The sequence below is a fragment of the Oncorhynchus nerka genome, linkage group LG19, assembly GCF_034236695.1.
Source record: "Oncorhynchus nerka isolate Pitt River linkage group LG19, Oner_Uvic_2.0, whole genome shotgun sequence".
Lineage (NCBI taxonomy): Eukaryota > Metazoa > Chordata > Actinopteri > Salmoniformes > Salmonidae > Oncorhynchus > Oncorhynchus nerka.
This window is the reverse complement of record NC_088414.1, coordinates 20,454,755-20,475,730: the sequence shown is the minus strand read 5'-3', so window position 1 is coordinate 20,475,730 and position 20,976 is coordinate 20,454,755. Positions and strand designations below refer to the sequence as shown.

Here is a 20,976-nt window from a genome sequence, read left to right as displayed (position 1 = left end):
AGTGTCTGCTCAGGAAAAACATCATAAAGAGTCATAAAGAGAGGTGGCACAAGACTGAAAGAGAGCAGGATAGAGAGAAACACACATGTAATTAGGGATAGTGAGAAAGAGAGAGGAGAGAGGGAGAAAAATTGAGACGAGTGAAAGAAAGAGACAGACAGACATACATACATGCAGATGTAGGTGCTTAATTTGATCACCCTGATGCAGGAGAATTTCCCTGTATGTATTTTAAAATGTGTGGTATATTTGACATTTAAAAAGTCTTCTGAAGTTTGTAATTTCCACTTTGAAATTTTAGACTTGATTTCCCCTTATGAATAATGGATCAACCACTAAAAAAATATCCATTCATTATAATCCACATAATAATTCACATTTCCTGTTCCTGCTTTATTTTCCTGCTGTGCCAAACTGGTCAAACAAAGATCCTACATCTGTACAGTACATGACGCTAGCTATGTACAATGCTTAATTAATTACTTTCTTATGGAGAGTTTAAAAAAACAAGAGATTGAGGGAAATGATTGTCATAGTGTATTTCATAGCTCTTGAAATGTTATTTTCTGGTTTCTCCACCTCTAAAAACAGCAAGTGCTCTGACAATCTGGTAACACACTATATATAAACACAGAAAATGTGTCTGTGCGAAGGGCTCCAGTCTCCGACCATTTAGTCAGAGACTGAAAAAGTTAGTAGTACTAGTGCCACCAGGGGAAAATGCCAGTCTGGACCCCTGGTGTGTGTGTGTGTGTGTGTGTGTGTGTGTGTGTGTGTGTGTGTGTGTGTGTGTGTGTGTGTGTGTGTGTGTGTGTGTGTGTGTGTGTGTGTGTGTGTGTGTGTGTGTGTGTGTGTGTGTGTGTGTGTGCAGTGCTAGGCACTAGTTTTTTATTATTTAGTTTGAGCCCTATTCCAAACCATAACCCTGTACCTCAACCATTCTGAAGTCATACATAAACTTAACCTTCAAAATGTGACGTTTGTGGACAAACGTCAGATTTTGAGGTGAGACAGAGAGTTTTTGCCTCTACAGACTGTGTGTGTGTGTGTATGTGTGTTTGTGTGTGTTTTTGCGGGTGTGCATGTGGGTACAAGTGAGTAATTGTGTGTGTTTGCATGTGTGTGACAGAGAGTCAGAGACAGGTAACTTAGCACCTTTCTTCCCCATAACAAGGGTGAAAATGAGCTGTGTACCAGACTGTGCAGAGACTAAAGTTGTGATTTACAAATTCTAATGGAATGTAGATGTTCTTCCTCTTTTCCCACAAAGAGATGTGAACTCTCCTTGCGAGGTGAAGACTAGGACTTATCTGAGGCTCCCCTGTGTGTTGTGGAAAACAACCGTAGCTTAGCCCAGCACTTAGTTCCACTGGGAGACCGTCAGGTGTCTAGGTATCTGTTTCTGCTCTACCGGACAAGCGACAGCAGCTCGTTGAGCGACAGATGCTTGTTGAGTGTAATGCTCTGTGTTCGCTGGTTCAAAATGGTCGTTGCCGGAGAGTGATCACACACAGTCGTGTATGTGTTCTGTGGTGTGTGTGTGTGTGTGTGTGTGTGTATGGTGTGTGTGTAGTACGTGCGTGCGTGCGTGCGTGTGTGTGTGTGCGTTAATGTGTAGTGTGTGCGTGCGTGTGTGTGTGTGCATGCGTGTTGTTTGTGTGTGATGTGGAATGTCTTAGTAACAATACCTAGAATGACTGAATGAACCACACAATGCAACCACACAATGCAACAACAGTAGCCAAAACACCAATTGGTCTTCAACCTCAGCAGTTACTTTAAATTAAGTGAAAATCAATGTAGCCCGTAAACAAAGCAGGAGCCAGCAAATTTGTCCAGCAAGCTCTAACTTTGAACGAACCAAACACTGAAAGTCAATTTAGCTCTTCTGCATACAATGCCAGCAAACTGCCTCCGGCTCTTGTCCTCTCCCCCAGTCTCTCACAAGGGGCTTGGATGGATTTACTGGCTCAAGTGGAGAAAGTTCATCAACAAACTAAAATAAAAAACTGCCTTCAATGACCCTGGGTGCCAGCCAAACGGGGGGATTGTCAACGTTAGCGTCGTGACCTTGCAGAGGAACGGAAATTACGATTACCTGGGTGAATTACTGCGTATAGGAGCCGTTTGCAGTCAGTTTCACTTTACCTCAGCACTACTTTTCTCCAGGAAACAGTAAAAGTGTGTTTCAGCAGAGAATTTACCCTCCATATATCAGAGGAGAAATACTGTTACTGCCATCATGGCAAACGCAGCATTGATTGAGGAATTCTCTCCCTCTCGCGCTCTCTGTTTTTCAGCTTTTCTCTGTTTTTTTGTCTCTTTCTTTCTCCTTCTTTCCTTCCAAATAATTTTTATCTCACCCAATTCAGCTTACAGTGCAACTGGCAACGGCTACTGTCAAGCTCCACCAGGTCTTTGTTAAAGTATTTAATGGTCCAATGCAGCGGTTTTTATTTCAATATCTGGGTAACAATGAAGTACATTAGTGTGATTGTTTTCAATTCATCTTTTCGCTTGAGTTCCAAATATCTCTAACGGTCGCCCCCAGCGTGAGCTAATTTAGGAGTGTGGTGTCAGAATGATCACACCGAGCGTACACTGCAGGGATCACTGTAGAATAATCACGCCTGTGTATTAGCGCGTGTCAAAGGGTTAAAATGGCCCATATAAACAAAAATAGCTTCTTAGCTGAATGCAATTTCTCAAGCAAGACATGATGTCACCAGAAGGTCCAACATTCCCACCCAGCCAAACAAGCTCTGGCATTAAAACTGTATTATCAGAACTGTTTTCATTTCACAGTATTATTCCAACCTCATAGAGTGGAAATACAGTGCATTTGGAAAGTATTCAGACCCTTTCACTTTTTCCACATTTTGCTACGTTACTGCCTTATTCTAAAATGGACTAAATTGTTGTTCCCCCTCATAAATATATACAAAATACCCCATAATGACAAAGAACACCAGGTTTTTAGAAAAGTTGGCAAATGTATATAAAAAAAATGTAAATATGATATGTACATAAGTATTCAGACCCTTAACTCAGTACTTTGTTGAAGCACCTTTGGCAGAGAAAACAGCCTTAAATATTCTTGGGTATGATGCTACAAGCTTGGCACACCTGTATTTGGGTAGTTTCCCCCATACTTCTCTGCATATCCTCTCAAGCTCTATCAGGTTGGATGGGGAGCGTCGTTGCAAAACTATTTTTAAGGTCTCTCCAGAGATGTTAGATCGAGTCCAAGTCGGGGTTCTGGCTGTGCCACTCAAGGATATTCTGAGGCTTGTCCCGAAGCTACTCCTGCGTTGTCTTGGCTGTGTGCATAGCGTCATTGTCCTGTTGAAAGGTGAACCTTCACCCCAGGCTGAGGTGGTGAGTGCTCTGGAGCAGGTTTTCATCAAGGATCTCTCTATACTTTGCTCCATTCATCTTTCCCTCGATCCTGACTAGTCTCCCAGTCACTGCCACTGAAAAACATCCCTACAGCACGATACTGCCACCACCATGCTTCAGATGTGACACTTGGCATTCAGACCAAAGACTTCAATCTTGGATACATCAGACCAGATAATCTTGTTTCTCATCGTTTGAGAGTCTTTTAGGTGCCTTTTGGCAAACTCCAAGCGGGCTGTCAGGTGCCTTTTACTAAGGAGTGTCTTCCGTCTGGCCACTCTACCGTAAAGGCCTTATTGGTGGAGTGCTGCAGAGAAGGTTGTCCTTCTGGCAGGTTCTCACATATCCACAGAGGAACTCCGGACCTCTGTCAGAGTGACAATCGGGTTCTTTGTCACCTCCTTGACTAATGCCCTTCTCCCCCGATTGCTCAGTTGGCCAGACGGGCAGCTCTAGGAAGAGTCTTGGTGGTTCCAAACTTCTTCCATTTAAGAATGATGGAGGCCACTGTGTTCTAGGGGACCTTCAATGCTGCAGCGATATTTTGGTACCCTACCCCAGATCTGTTTCTCGACACAATCCTGTGTCACAACTCTCCTGTGAGGATCCAAAGGATCAGGTTACAGTGGGTCCGCTTTACAGCCCTCTCCAACAGAGGGGGAGAGGGATGGAGTTGGACAGTTTTATGACGGTTACCTTGCAGAAACTACCTTGCAGAAATACCTTGCAGAAACTCTGCCTTAGGGCTCTGTAGGATTGAGGGGAAAGAACCCTTTTGGTACAAGGAGACTCCTCCCACAAAAACTACGACATCCAAAAGTGGAGAATGACCCAATATTCCTAACACAAATAAGCTGGTAAATTGTTGGTGGGGCTTGAAACAACAATCATGTCGAATTCATTACTAATTTGTGATGTAACTAAGGACAGTAGAACAACATAACTGCATCTCTGAATGTAGATTTAGATTTACATCTAAATGTTGTAGAACTTATATGATTAAATATTAAACTAATTGTGAGAAGATGAAATGTGATCATAGCTTTCTAAATGAGAAAATGTTTTTCATTTAAAGTTTATCCGGTCAGTAACCATGCCCACGTGAGCACAGACATTATGCCAAACGTAATGGAACCGCCCTTTTTCCAGGACCCGTGACGAAATTCAAATCAGACCAGAAAAATGTGGAGCGGTGGCTGCACGTTGAAATGGTAAGAATTTAAATCTCTAGAGACCAGTAGGTGGAGGTTTTACCTGAATGTCACAAATTAGTTAGACAATAGAGACCAGCATATGGATGGTAAGCCGGACGTGTAAAATTGTTAGACTCTACATTAGACCAGCGTGACCAACAGCGTGAGCTGAAAGGTATGAAATGGTTAGAAACTCTGAAACTCGAAGAAGAAGAAGAAGACTACACAGGAACATTCCATCTGTAGCTGTTTAAGTACTTTAGTCTAGTAAACTCGACGAGAACCACCAGGTGGTACTTTGAAAAATCCATTCTAACGAACACTTCCTCTGGAAGATCCATTCTAACAGACCCTCCGAGACAGAAAAGCTACAGCTACAAAGACATTGTGGCTTCTGGGGACACAATCAGAGACTTCTGATGAACTACTCTCCACAGACTGATCGAGTGATTTCAACAAAGCGAGACGACAAAGACATACAACCGGAAATATGTACTTTGCATTTCTAATTCCGAATGAGCGGTTGCTGGGGTGCTAAATATCCATATTTACGATGAGCGTATTATTCAACTGTATTTCCGATAGATGAAGTCCTTTGTCTCTCCTTTTTCCGCTCTTTCTTACGTGCCCCTGCCTTTTCAAGCCATCATATCAGGTTAGTCCACTAGGGACTTTTCATTGGCTTAATTATTTATTTACTAACTAACTAAATAATCACGCAGAAATATATAAACACACAAACAGGATAGATTACACATTGATTCCTACATGTAGGAACGTTATTTTCCAAACATAAAAATAGTGCCCCCTAGCTTCAAGAGGTTTTAAGCACTATTTACAGAAAATCCTCCAAAGTCAACATCTCAGAGCATTTTTGGCTCATTTGGAGCAGCATACAAAACGGTATACAAAACGTTTTCCACCAGCAAGTCAAGCTGAGAGGGATTGTGTATATATCAAGGCGGCCGTGAAATCATAAACTAATTTGGGGCTATTAGTGTTGAGCTAGTAATGAAATGAAAGTTGTTCATTTTAAATCACATTGTGAGCCGTTGAGTCTGGTTCTGTCAGAGGGGGAGATTTTACCACAGAGGTCATCCAAAACACTGAGCAACACACAACCCTGATTGGTAATTGTACAGTAAAAGTGGCGAAACACTCACAGTTCAGATTTGAAACTGCAAGAGAGAGGCCTCGTCATCCCATGTCAACCTTCTGTCTACGAGTCATACGGAGAGTGTACTTTTTCCTGGCGCAGCCCAATTACCCAGAGGTTGCTTTGAACCCTTTGACCTCTAAATGTAACAACACAAGGGACTGAACACACACACAACTACGTGCATACTCACACATAATGCATGGTCTGACCTACCTTAAAACCTCTCTCTTATTACATACATGTAAAAGTATCTTAACAGGCCAAAGAGGAATAGACCACAACAGCCAAATCAAATCAAATTTATTTATATAGCCCTTCGTACATCAGCTGATATCTCAAAGTGCTGTACAGAAACCCAGTCTAAAACCCCAAACAGCAAGCAATGCAGGTGTAGAAGCACGGTGGCTAGAAAACAGCCATATTAAGACATTAAGCCATATTAAGGCATATTTAGGCTTTCTTTTAATTACAAAAGCTTTATTATGATGAAATATCTATTCATTACCCTTAGTGTCTCAAATCAAAACTGCACTAGTTTACCGCAAATTAAACCAATACATTATCGTGATTAAAATGAACTAATATTGTCATGATTAAATATGTATTAATAAATGACCCTTGGGCTGCACTCAAGTAATGGAATGGCTATACTAAAAAGATTCTAATATAAGCATTGAGCAATGTTCAGACTAATCAATGATTTTACCTAATCACCATACAAAAAATGCATATTACTACAAGATTGATGATTGGTCCAATTGACCAAGGTCTTCTGATTATTTCTGGTCTCTTACTGTAATTATTTACACTGTGTGCAGGGGCAGGACTGTGTGTGTTGTCTTTATTCTAAACCCAGTCATCCATTTGTGACTTATCCCACCAATTAGCATGGGATCTGGGTATCCAATGGTGGAAACATGGAAATAGTGCTCTGGCTCTCTGCCAGGGAACACCGTCGACTCCGCCAATTATAAGGCTACAGGTCAAAGGTTAGGAACGCTAGAATGCCTGGGGCAGAGAGGACACACACATACAGTATATTGGACAGATATAGCACTTATGAGAGAAACGAATGAGTCATCAGTAATCGTGGAAGAAAAGATTGTCCAATAGCACAATATATATTTAATAGAAGAGGATATCACAGTTTCTTACGGATAGGGGACCCTTGTCTGTCGTATAGCTCTCTATTTAGAACAGTGGTTAAAATAATTGTGTCTGTTTCCAGACCATTCTCGTATTGACTGTCTAGCCACACCATGGACTGTCTTAATTGGGCTGTGTGCTGTCACTACCTGGGTACTAATGTGACTATCATAAACTAATCTCTGCTGTCTGATGAGTCTAATGGGTGCAATCACGTACACACACACACACACACACACACACACACACACCCCCCACCACACACACACACAGCCAAAAGTGTGACCACGGTGAACTGATATCCCCTATGGGATAAGTCCCAACACATGTCCCCTCTGCTCTGTCTGTTGTGGACTATGTCTGTATCACTTCACAGAGGTGGACTCAGACTGTGTCACTGATTTCATCCTCAACACGCCACATCATGTCACACTGCCATTATTACTCTGTATCACTCACACATGGCACCCTATTCCCTATTTAGTGCACTAGTTTTGACAGGGCCCATTGGTCCCCGGTCAAAACTCATGCACTATATAGGGAATAGGGTGCCATTTGTGATGCAGATTCATATGGTATTCCACTCATATGGTATTAACCCCCTTCTCTGGACCTACTCCTATACAACATCACATACATATGACTGACTGTTTCAACTCCATCACTCCATCCCTCACACATCTTTCTCCTCTGGTTAGAGAATCATCACATACCTAACCTGTAAGACATGTCCTATGTCTCAAGCCTCTCTAGGTGGTAAATGGGTCAGTCCAGAAAAACAGCTGCTGCCCCCGGAAACAAGCACATGCACACACATACACGCACGGACACAAACACGCACACGCACAGACACAAGCATGCACACACACACACACACACACACACACACACACACAGTGAGAGGATGTAAGGATAGGCAACAGGATAGAAACAAAACCAGGGACAAACAGAGAAAAGCGTATTCCCTGATTGATTGATTGAGAGGGATAAAAGAGTGCAAGCTCATCCCTCTCTTTCATGTTGCTGGGAGAATAAAGCCCTAATAGATGGCAGGTGTGGAGGCCATACACATAATGAAGCTGGAAAGCAATAGGACATAGTGTCTGTCCGTCTGTTCAAACCTTCCACTCAGGAGAAATAAGGATAGAGATTATGAAAGCTTACTGAAACAATGGATCATACAGGTACCGTAGGATTTTAATTTTGGTTAGGTCAGGGTGTGACATGGGTGATGTATGTGTTTTTTACTGTCTAGGGGTTTTGTATGTTTATGGGGTTGTTTACTATCTAGGTGTTTTGTATGTCTGTGTGGTTGCCTAGATTGGTTCTCAATCAGAGGCAGCTGTTTATCGTTGTCTCTGATTGGGAACCATTGTTACGGTTTTCTTGTGGTGAAGGAGAGTCGGACCAAAATGTACAGAGCGTCCGGCGACAGTACCCAGTCCAGAGCGTCCGGCGACAGTACCCAGTCCAGAGCGTCCGGCGACAGTACCCAGTCCAGAGCGTCCGGCGACAGTACCCAGTGCAGAGCGTCCGGCGACAGTCTACAGACCGGAACCTACCACGACGGGTCACAGTCTGGAATCTACCACGACGAGTCACAGTTCGCATCCGTGGCGCCTCCCTCTAGTCCAGAGGCGCCACTCACGTCCTCTAGTCCGTGGTCGGTGGTGAAGGTTCCCGCTCCAGAGACATTAAGTAAATCTGGCACTGCAGGATTTGAGTCCTGGCGGCGTAGTGTGTTACTGATGGTAGGCTTTGTTACTTTGGTCCCAGCACTCTGCAGGTCATTCACTAGGTCCCCCCATATGGTTCTGGGATTTTTGCTCACCGTTCTTGTGATTATTTTGACCCCACGGTGTGAGATCTTGCGTGGAGCCCCAGATCGAGGGAGATTATCAGTGGTTTTGTATGTCTTCCATTTCCTAATAATTGCTCCCACAGTTGATTTCTTCAAACTAAGCTGCTTACCTATTGCAGATTCAGTCTTCCCAGCCTGGTGCAGGTCTACAATTTTGTTTCTGGTGTCCTTTGACAGCTCTTTGGTCTTGGCCATAGTGGTGTTTGGAGTGTGACGGTTTGAGGTTGTGGACAGGTGTATTTTATACTGATAACAAGTTCAAACAGGTGCCATTAATACAGGTAACGAGTGGAGGACAAAGGAGCCTCTTAAAGAAGAAGTTACAGGTCTGTGAAAGCCAGAAATCTTGCTTGTTTGTAGGTGACCAAATACTTATTTTCCACCATAATTTGCAAATAAATTCATTAAAAATCCTATAATGTGATTTTCTGGATTTTTTCCCTCATTTTGTCTGTCATAGTTGAAGTATACCTATGATGAGAATTACAGGCCTTTCTCATCTTTTAAGTGGGAGAACTTGCACAATTGGTAGCTGACTAAACTTTTTTGCCCCACTGTATATGTGAATATGTGAAAAAATTGTACATTCGCTACATAAAACAAGATATTGTATTTACATAACATGAATATAAAGTATACAAATATGACTGAATAGAATGATTGAATAAATTCCAACCACGAGCTAACATGGAAGATTGTTAGCCAACGCAAATTGACTTGCAGAAATAGCTATCTATCTATCTGACCATGTAAACAGAGTATTGGCAAACTATGCATACATGAAGTGTTTACACAAGCATATTACCTCATAAAAAAAACTATCTTAACACTCAAAAGAGTGAGCTAGATATCTTCTGTTCAAAATTAAGCTAAATTTCAACCAAAGTGGGAGCTAGCATTCAATATCGGATATCACTACATCCGGCGCCGACAGAGATGGCCGCCTCGCTTCGCGTTCCTAGGAAACTATGCAGTTTTTTGTTTTTTTACGTGTTATTTCTTACATTAGTACCCCAGGTCATCTTAGGTTTCATTACATACAGTCGAGAAGAACTACTGAATATAAGATCAGCGTCAACTCACCATCAGTACGACCAAGAATATGTTTTCCGCGACGCGGATCCTGTGTTCTGCCTTACAAACAGGACAACGGAATGGATCGCATGCAGCGACCCAAGAAAACGACTCCGAAAAAGAGGGAAACGTAGCGGTCTTCTGGTCAGACTCCGGACAAGGGCACATCACGCACCACTCCCGAGCATTCTTCTTGCCAATGTCCAGTCTCTTGACAACAAGGTTGATGAAATCCGAGCAAGGGTAGCATTCCAGAGGGACATCAGAGACTGCAATGTTCTCTGCTTCACGGAAACATGGCTTACTGGGAAGACGCTTATCCGATGCGGTGCAGCCAACGGGTTTCTCCACGCATCGCGCCGACAGAAACAAACATCTTTCTGGTAAGAAGAGCGGCGGGGGCGTATGCCTCATGACTAACAAGACATGGTGTGATGAAGGAAACATACAGGAACTCAAATCCTTCTGTTCACCTGATTTAGAATTCCTCACAATCAAATGTAGACCGCATTATCTTCCAAGAGAATTCTCTTCGATTATAATCACAGCCGTATATATCCCCCCAAGCAGACACATCGATGGCTCTGAACGAACTTTATTTAACTCTTTGCAAACTGGAAACCATTTATCCGGAGGCTGCATTCATTGTAGCTGGGGATTTTAACAAAGCTAATCTGAAAACAAGACTCCCTAAATTTTATCAGCATATCGATTGCGCAACCAGGGGTGGTAAAACCTTGGATCATTGTTACTCTAACTTCCGCGACGCATATAAGGCCCTGCCCCGCCCCCTTTCGGAAAAGCTGACCACGACTCCATTTTGTTGATCCCTGCCTACAGGCAGAAACTTAAACAAGAGGCTCCCACGCTGAGGTCTGTCCAACGCTGGTCAGACCAAGCTGACTCCACACTCCAAGACTGCTTCCATCACGTGACTGGGACATGTTTCGATTGCGTCAGATGAAAATATTGACGAATACGCTGATTCGGTGTGCGAGTTCATTAGAACGTGCGCCAAGATGTCGTTCCCATAGCAACGATAAAAACATTCCCAAACCAGAAACCGTGATTGATGGCAGCATTCGCGTGAAACTGAAAGCGCGAACCACTGCTTTTAATCAGGGCAAGGTGTCTGGTAACATGTCCGAATATAAACAATGCAGCTATTCCTCCGCAAGGCTATTAAACAAGCTAAGCGTCAGTACAGGGACAAAGTGGAATCTCAATTCAATGGCTCAGACACAAGAGGCATGTGGCAGGGTCTACAGTCAATCACGGACTACAAGAAGAAACCCAGCCCAGTCACGGACCAGGATGTCTTGCTCCCAGGCAGACTAAATAACTTTTTTGCCCGCTTTGAGGACAATACAGTGCCACTGACACGGCCTGCAACGAAAACATGCGGTCTCTCCTTCACTGCAGCCGAGGTGAGTAAGACATTTAAACGTGTTAACCTCGCAAGGCTGCAGGCCCAGACGGCATCCCCAGCCGCGCCTCAGAGCATGCGCAGACCAGCTGGCCGGTGTGTTTACGGACATATTCAATCAATCCCTATACCAGTCTGCTGTTCCCACATGCTTCAAGAGGGCCACCATTGTTCCTGTTCCCAAGAAAGCTAAGGTAACTGAGCTAAACGACTACCGCCCCGTAGCACTCACTTCCGTCATCATGAAGTGCTTTGAGAGACTAGTCAAGGACCATATCACCTCCACCCTACCTGACACCCTAGACCCACTCCAATTTGCTTACCGCCCAAATAGGTCCACAGACGATGCAATCTCAACCACACTGCACACTGCCCTAACCCACCTGGACAAGAGGAATACCTATGTGAGAATGCTGTTCATCGACTACAGCTCGGCATTCAACACCATAGTACCCTCCAAGCTCGCATCAAGCTCGAGACCCTGGGTCTCGACCCCGCCCTGTGCAACTGGGTACTGGACTTCCTGACGGGCCGCCCCCAGGTGGTGAGGGTAGGCAACAACATCTCCTCCCGCTGATCCTCAACACGGGGCCCCACAAGGGTGCGTTCTGAGCCCTCTCCTGTACTCCCTGTTCACCCACGACTGCGTGGCCACGCACGCTCCAACTCAATCATCAAGTTTGCGGACGACACAACAGTGGTAGGCTTGATTACCAACAACGACGAGACGGCCTACAGGGAGGAGGTGAGGGCCCTCGGAGTGTGGTGTCAGGAAAATAACCTCACACTCAACGTCAACAAAACTAAGGAGATGATTGTGGACTTCAGGAAACAGCAGAGGGAACACCCCCTATCCACATCGATGGAACAGTAGTGGAGAGGGTAGCAAGTTTTAAGTTCCTCGGCATACACATCACAGACAAACTGAATTGGTCCACTCACACTGACAGCGTGTGAAGAAGGCGCAGCAGCGCCTCTTCAACCTCAGGAGGCTGAAGAAATTCGGCTTGTCACCAAAAGCACTCACGAACTTCTACAGATGCACAATCGAGAGCATCCTGGCGGGCTGTATCACCGCCTGGTACGGCAACTGCTCCGCCTCAACCGTAAGGCTCTCCAGAGGGTAGTGAGGTCTGCACAACGCATCACCGGGGCAAACTACCTGCCCTCCAGGACACCTACACCACCCGATGTTACAGGAAGGCCATAAAGATCATCAAGGACATCAACCACCCGAACCACTGCCTGTTCACCCCGCTATCATCCAGAAGGCGAGGTCAGTACAGGTGCATCAAAGCTGGGACTGAGAGACTGAAAAACAGCTTCTATCTCAAGGCTATCAGACTGTTAAACAGCCACCATTGAGTGGCTGCTGCCAACACACTGTCATTGACACTGACCCAACTCCAGCCACTTTAATAATGGGAATTGATGGGAAATGATGTAAATATATCACTAGCCACTTTAAACAATGCTACCTTATATAATGTTACTTACCCTACATTATTCATCTCATATGCATACGTATATACTGTACTCTACATCATCGACTGCATCCTTATGTAATACATGTATCACTAGCCACTTTAACTATGCCACTTTGTTTACTTTGTCTACATACTCATCTCATATGTATATACTGTACTCGATACCATCTACTGTATGCTGCTCTGTACCATCACTCACTCATATATCCTTATGTACATATTCTTTATCCCCTAACACTGTGTATAAGACAGTAGTTTTAGAATTGTTAGTTAGATTACTTGTTGGTTATCACTGCATTGTCGGAACTAGAAGCACAAGCATTTCGCTACACTCGCATTAACATCTGCTAACCATGTGTATGTGACAAATAAAATTTGATTTGATTTGATTGATTTGATTTGATGTAATGCCAATACTGATTTATTGGCTTAATTAGCCTAGCACGTTAGCAGACTTTAGACGCCCTTCATTCTTAAAAAAAAAAAAAGTGCACCTGAAAATTAAGGTGTTACTGAATAACTCCATTGGCGCAAATACACTTCCTTGTGTGAAAAATACTAAATGAGGTGTTATTGCATAACACTAAAAGTGTTAATTATCTAACACTGACAAAGTGTAGCAGCGTTCGCACTAAGCACACTGTTAATTAAACACTTGAAAGTGTGGACGCATATACACACTGGCACACTGTTGATTCAACACTGAAGAATTTTCTGTGTCGTCATCATAATCTCACAAAATCTATTGCTTAAAACAGATGAATATATTGGGTTTATTAAAATACAATATTGATGTGAGTGATTAATTTTCACACGCTGTAGATTACAGTAGAACAAGCTTATCAATTCCAGTCTGGTGTAATCGCTTGGTAAAAGTTGCAGCGTGTGCAGTTTAAAAATAACTAATTTAGCAAAGTACAGGTGATCAGAACCCAAGTGTGACACATGTGAGTAGGGATAAATACAAAAATACAAAACACAACAACATATTTCAGCATATTGATTATGAATTTGGACATTTAAAACCAGTGTTTGACACTCGGCTATAAATCAAAAATACATGACAACAGGAAGCAGCAACAGTACCAATGTTTTAGTAATATGAATTGTACTTTTAAGATTATATTTCAACAGGAATCGAATCAATCAGGTAAAACTACTGAATGAGCCCAAAGATGTGCTATGATTTTTTGATTTATTGAGTGAAATCGTGAAAACACGTTTGTCTCGTGAAAACACGTTTGTCTCGTGAAAACACGTTTGTCTCGTGAAAACACGTTTGTAAGTGTGAAGGTGGTACCATGTAACAACAGGTCAAGATCACTGACATATTTTCTGTTGTCTTCACGGAATGGAGTCATCCAATGTCGTGGTACTTCACATGTACCTACTTATCTACCTGGAAATAGACACCACTTCATTTTACAGCCATGTTACTAAATACATACCTAATAACTACAGGAATATACTTGGTACACTTATGTCTACACAATAACAATCATAAAGAGGGATAATTGACCTGCAAGTGTTTGGTATTAACAATGTCTTCATTTTACAGCTCTCTTACCACCTATATACCCTGTAAGTGTCAATGTGGTAAAATGTAACAAAAGGGTAAGATCATGGATAGACTTGCTGTTGTCGTCATGGGATGGAGTCGTCCAATGCACAAGTAACTACATTGTACCTACGTGGAAACAGGCACCACTTCATTTTACAGCCCTCTTACCGCGAACGTACAGTACATTTGGAAAGTATTCAGACCCCTTGACTTTTTCCACATTGTGTTACGTTACAACCTTATTCTAAAATTGATTAAAATGTTTTTTTTTTACCTCAACAATCTACACACAATACCCCATAATGACAAAGAAAAAACATAAGTATTCATACCCTTGAATCAGTACTTAGTTAAAGCACCTTTGGCAGAGATTAGAGCCTTATGTCTTCTTGAGTATGACGCTACAAGCTTGGCACACCTTTATTTGGGGGTTTCTCCCATTCTTCTCTGTCAGGTTGGATGGGGAGCATCGCTGCACAACTATTTTCAGGTCTCTCCAGAGATGTTCGATCGGGTTCAAGTTTGAGGTCCTGAGCGCTCTGGAGCAGGTTTTCATCAAGGATCTCTCTGTACTTTGCTCCATTCATCTTTCCCTCAATCCTGATTAGTCTCCCAGTCCCTGCCACTGAAAAACATCCCCACAGCATGACGCTGCTTCACCGTAGGGATGGTGCCAGGTTTCCTCCAGATGTGACGCTTGGCATTCAGTCCAAAGAGTTTAATCTTGGTTTCATCAGATCAGAGAATCTTGTTTCTCATGGTCTGCGTCCTTTAGGTACCTTTTGGCAAACTCCAAGCGGGCTGTCATGTGCCTTTTACTGAGGAATGGCTTCTGTCTGGCCACTCTGCCATAAAGGCCTAATTGGCGGAGTGCTGCAGAGATGGTTGTCCTTCTAGAAGATTCTCCCAACTAAACATAGGAACTCTGGAGCTTTGTCAGATTGACCATCTGGTTCTTGTTCACATCCCTGACTAAAGCCCTTCTCCCCCGATTGCTCAGTTTAACAGCTTTAGGAAGAGTCTTGTTGGTTCCAAACGTCTTCAATTTAAGAATGATGGTGGCCACTGTGTTCTTGGGGACCTTCAATGCTGCAGAAATGTTTTGGTACCCTTCTCCAGATCTGTGCCTCGACACAATCCTGTCTTGGTTTTTGCTCTGACATGCACTGTCAACTGTGGGACCTTACATAGACAGGAGTTTGCCTTTCTAAATCAAGTTGTAGAAACATCTCAAGGATGATCAATGATCAAAATAACAGGGAGTGATCTCAAAGCAGGCGCAGACATTTTCAATCTCTCCTTGTCCCATTCTGTAAACCTAACATGTTTCAAGATTACCACCACTGTCCCTGTTCTCAACAACTGGAAGGTAACCTGCCTAAATGACTAGAGGCCCTGTACCACTCAAATGTCTAATCACACCCCTGAGTCAATACTTTGTAGAAGCACCTTTGGCAGCGATGACAGTTGTAAGTCTCTGAGATCTTTCCACACCTGGAATGTGCAACATTTGCCTATTGTTATTTTCTAAATTAGTCAAGCTCTGTCAATTTGGCTGTTGCTAAATCATTTTCAGGTCTTGCCATAGTGTAAATGTTCAAATAGATTTAAGTCAAAACTGTAACTCGGCCCCTCAGGACATTCACTGTCATCTTGGTAAGCAACTCCAGTGTAGATTTGGCCTTGTGTTTTAGGTTATTGTCCTGCTGAAAGGTTAATTATTCTCCCAGTGCTTGGTGGAAAGCAGACTAAACCAGGTTTTCTTCTAGGATTTGTCCTCTGCCTAGCTCTATTCCTTTTCAATCCTGAGAACTCGCCAGTCCTAAATGATTACAAGCATACCCATAACATGATGCAGCCATCAGTATGCTTGAAATTATGAATGGTACTCAATAATGTGTTGTATTGGATTTGTCACAAACATAACACTTTGACTAAAAGGTCATTACAGTGCTATGTTTTTTGCACTATTACTATAGTGCCTTGTTGCAAACCGGATACATGTTTTAGAACAGCAGCGTCTGGTAAGACAAGGGGCGGCGGACTATGTATTTCGTAAATAACAGCTGGTGCACAATATCTAAGGAAGTCTCGAGGTTTTGCTCGCCTGAGGTAGAGTATCTCATGATAAGCTGTAGACCATACTACCTACCTAGAGAGTTTTCATCTGTATTTTTCATAGCTGTCTACATACCACCACAGACGGATGCTGGCACTAAGACCACACTGAATGAGCTGTATTCCGCCATAAGCTAACAGGAAAACGCTCACCAAGAGGCGGTGCTCCAAGTAGCCAAGGACTTTAATGCAGGGAAGAAAAACTCTGGACCACCTTTAACTCCACACACAGAGACGCATACAAAGCTCTCCCTCAACCTCCATTTGGCAAATCTGACCATAATTCTATCCTTCTGGTTCATGCTTACAAGCAAAAATTAAAGCAGGAAGCACCAGTGACTTGATCAATAAAAAAGTGGTCAGATGAAGCAGATGCTAAGCTACAGGACTGTTTTTGGTAACACAGACTAGAATATGTTCCGGGATTCCTCCGATGGCATTGAGGAGTACACCACATCCTTCACTGGCTTCATCAATAAGTGCATCGATGATGTCGTCCCCACAGTGACTGTACGTACATTCCCCAACCAGAAGCCATGGACTACAGACAACATCCGAACAAGCTAGAAATATGGGACCAAATACTTATTATTGTTTTAGTTAATACACATAATACACATAAGTGAATTTGTCCCAATACTTTTGTTCCACTAAAATGGACTGACAGAGCTCCAGAGTTCCTACTTTTGGTCCACTAAAATGGGGACTATGTACAGAAAGTGCTTTCATTTCTAAACTGTTCACCCGATATGGATGAAAATACCCTAAAATTCAAGTTGACAATCTGCACTTTAATCTTGTAGTCAATGTATCATTTAAATCCAAAGTGCAGAAGTAGAGAACCAAAACAACAAAACATGTACTGTTTCAATAATTGTGGAGCTCACTGTTTACACACTAAATACATACACTACACTGACACTCACACACAAAACCCACACACATTAACATACAGTACATTTACATACATAATACATAACACACACGCATACCGATGCAACACAAACACATGCACACACACACCTTGTACACACCTCGCAAATCTGCACATTGATCTGGTACTGGTACCTCCTGTACATAGCTCCATTCTTGTGTATTTTATTACTATTGTGTTTTTATATTTGTGTTTTTTTACTCTGCATCATTGAGAAGAGCTTGTAAGCAAGCATTTCACGATAAAGTCTACATCCATTGTGTTCGGTGCATGTTACAAATACTATTTTATTTGATTTGGATTTGATATTATAAAAAAGGGATACAGCAGCAGACGGCATTGGAGAAGCACAGTCACACACTGTGCACTGATTGGCTCTGACCATATGTATAGTACAAGCCATGTACTTCAGCAATGACCCGGTGAGCGAACTGGAGCAGGGATGATTGTGATCACAAATGAGCCAATAAGTGGCAGGATGAGGGTGTGTGTGTGACTCCTACCTGGTCAGCAGGAGGGGAGAACGGCGCACTCCTCTGGAGCTGGAGCTGCTTTTCAATGTTGTCCTTCAGACACTGACACACACGTCTCTTCTGGTCAGCCGAGTAAGCTTCCAGACTGAGCAAGCAGTCACACTTCTGCACAGCCAGAGAGAGACATGGAGACAGAGCGAATGACAGAGAGAGAGAGAGAGAGAGAGAGAGAGCGAGAAATAGCAGAGAGAGAGAGAGAGAGAGAGAGAGGGAGACAGAGAAAGGATGCGGGGTTGTTATTCTCCTTTCATGCAATACTTAATTCTACTCTTGGTTGCAGATTTGACAGTTTAGTTGAGAAAAAGGCTTATTTGTAAATGTGTCTCCATGGTGGCAGGACCTCTGTTTTAGGAGGGAGAGGGAGGGCAAGAGAGAAACGAGAGAAAAAATGAAAGCAAATTAATTATAGAATTAATGAATGATGGCAAATGGGCGTGGGGAACAGCAAGAGAGTTTTGGAGAGGTATCGTGCTTAATGGTTTCCTCACCCATGGAGAGATGGCAGCAAAAGGCTGTGTGTGTGTGTCTGTGTGTGTGTCTATGTGTGTGTCTGTCTGTCTGTGTGTATGTGTCTGTCTGTATGTGTGTGTGTCTGTGTCTGTGTGTATGTGTGTGTGTGTGTGTGTGTGTGTGTGTGTGTGTGTCTGTCTGTGTGTGCATGCATGCGTGCGTGTGTGTGCAGGTGTGGACATGTGTATATGTGTGCGTGCGTGTGTGTTATATCCACTTAGTCACAGAGAATTACGCTGCCCCACTGGTACAGTCCAGGGCAGTGCTGAGCAGCCTTAGAGAGCAGAGAGTGCTTTGAAAGAGGATAAGAACTAAGAAAGGAACTTAGCAAGCCAGAAGTGGCATCCTGTACTGCTGCTGAGTAGTAACAAACAGTAATAGTGCTATTGACTATTGTGCTTTAAATATTAACAACCCCGTGGTGTGATATATGACCATTGTGACTTGGAGCCAAACTTAGCTCATGTGATTTGCTCACTTCAAGTGAAACAGATCTCCGGTCAAACTGATTAAAAGACTTCAAGTTGGGTGCCCCCCAAAGAATGAACATAAATCAATCCATCGCTTTTATTAATGTTCTGGAGGGTAGAATTGAATGTCCCGTAGTTAACTGCAAGTCGACAGGGATATCGACGTGTAAAGTCTGTTCAAAGGAGAAGCTCAGAAAACATCAGAGGGAGAGACTAATGGGAATTTTTACGCATATTTGCAATGGATGTGATTTCTTGCTAATGCTGCAGGGATGGAGCTATTGATGGAGTCAATGGGCTGAATGAAAATTACAATTAGACTGAGGAAACACCTTAACAAAAGTCCTCTGTGGTTCAAGGTTAACATTTATGCTGGTGTGTTTAAGTGGTGTGTGTATGCGTACAGTATATAAACTAGGTATACTCAACTCTATAACCTCTTCTATTAACTACAGTGGATCTGTACAAAGACATGTTGTAGGGGACACACTCTTGGCACTGCCTGTGGCCATGAATAGTGGCAATGCATTGTGAGCTGTTAAGTCACCCTTGTGTGTTTTTCTGTGAAACACTTGAAATCATTCCAAAACACCACACACACACACACACACACACACACACACACACTATTCCGAGGATACTGAACATACAACCACAAACTGTTGTTTACGCAGTCTACTCAGAACCTCTATGAGAGGAAGAAAAACGTTTCCGTCCAGCTTGACAGAGAACCAAACTCTCCCAGATGGATGCCTGGCTCAGGTAAGATCATTTCAGTCATATTCATTCCCTGAAGTGAACACAACATAAAATACAAAACATTTCGACACTTAGCTGTTTATTTTTTTCCATTCACTCGATCTGCTTTCTTCTCTCTAATGTTTTTGCTTTGTGCCAAGACGTCGTCGACAGCGTGGGTTATTTTGGGAGTTTTTTCCATTTTCTGGATGTCCTCAGAGATCGACCGGAATCCTGAGCGATTTTCTTGGAGCTAACGCTGTCCTTGTCTGCGACTGCCCTTCACCACTGTCCATTGTAGTTTGGACATTTTTGCTTTTCTTGTAGGAAAGCCTTTGTTTTCAGGACTTTTTCATTGTCCGATATAGTAATGCAGCCTGATGTGTTCGGAACTACAGGAAGATGTTTTTTTCACTGTCAAAGCCAGACTCCCCTGACATTGCGAGATTTGTTTAACCTTTTACTGAAGCAGGCTAAGTCAGGGTCACAGTGTTTCTTGGTAGTCTTAAACAAATCTACTTTGAAACCAAAGTACACACCTCACACACATGGTTATGAGCTTAAAAAAAAGAAGACATAGAGAGTTGAAATGTATTCAATTTTGAGTTTGCATTCCGATATTACACTTTATATCATTCATAAAAATGAAATTATGAAAATAGTGAATAATGTTCCACCCATGAGGCCACCAGGTAATTTGACAGCAGGAAAGGGTTTTACGTTTTTCCAAAAGTCCAAAATCATTTGTGTAGTGCTTTTACAAAACATGCGTCACAAAGTGTCTTTAAAACATTCAATCTCGGTCCCCTGCAATGGAAAATGACCTTAAAATGAAGATTCCAGACTGAGTGAAAAGACAACAACTTGGACAAAACCTGATCTTCTGTCCACGAACTTAAAATCCCTGGAGAATGACAACAGATTCATCAAGTTCACACAGATTCCAGAGTATCCAGTCAGTAGGGACCTCCATGTTAAGGTCATGTTGCTCCTCCATAAGTGCATCTGGTAACTGCCCTGGGGCTCCCCTCCTGAGACCCCTGGCCAGGGTTACAAACGCTTGTCACTGTAGTGGTACCAGCGGCGTAACACAGTTGCGCGGGGCCCTCCTCCATGTTGCCAGGCAGAGTGTGCAGTTTTATAGCTAATTTTCTGCTATTCTACACATTTTGCAATGGCACCTTGAGGTCTCCTAGGCTGAGCTCTCCTGTACATTTTGTAAATATTTCATATTTTTGATTTGTTTTTGATGGAATGTTTTCCTTTTCGTTTTGACACTGAATAGCAAAATAAGTTAGACAAAAGACGGGGTTACCTATGTGTTTCCTGCTTTTGAATTTGATGGCGAATCAGCTCTTTCAACATAG

General features: G+C 42.9%; 1 protein-coding gene across 1 annotated transcript in view; it reads right to left on the bottom strand.

The window, feature by feature from the left end:
- Nucleotides 1–20,976, bottom strand: part of LOC115101179 (regulator of G-protein signaling 3-like) — a 252,814-nt gene that overhangs the window by 92,869 nt on the left and 138,969 nt on the right. Inside the window, 1 exon segment of the mRNA XM_065004781.1 lies at nt 17,862–17,996. Within this exon segment, the coding sequence (XP_064860853.1) occupies nt 17,862–17,996 (135 nt within the window).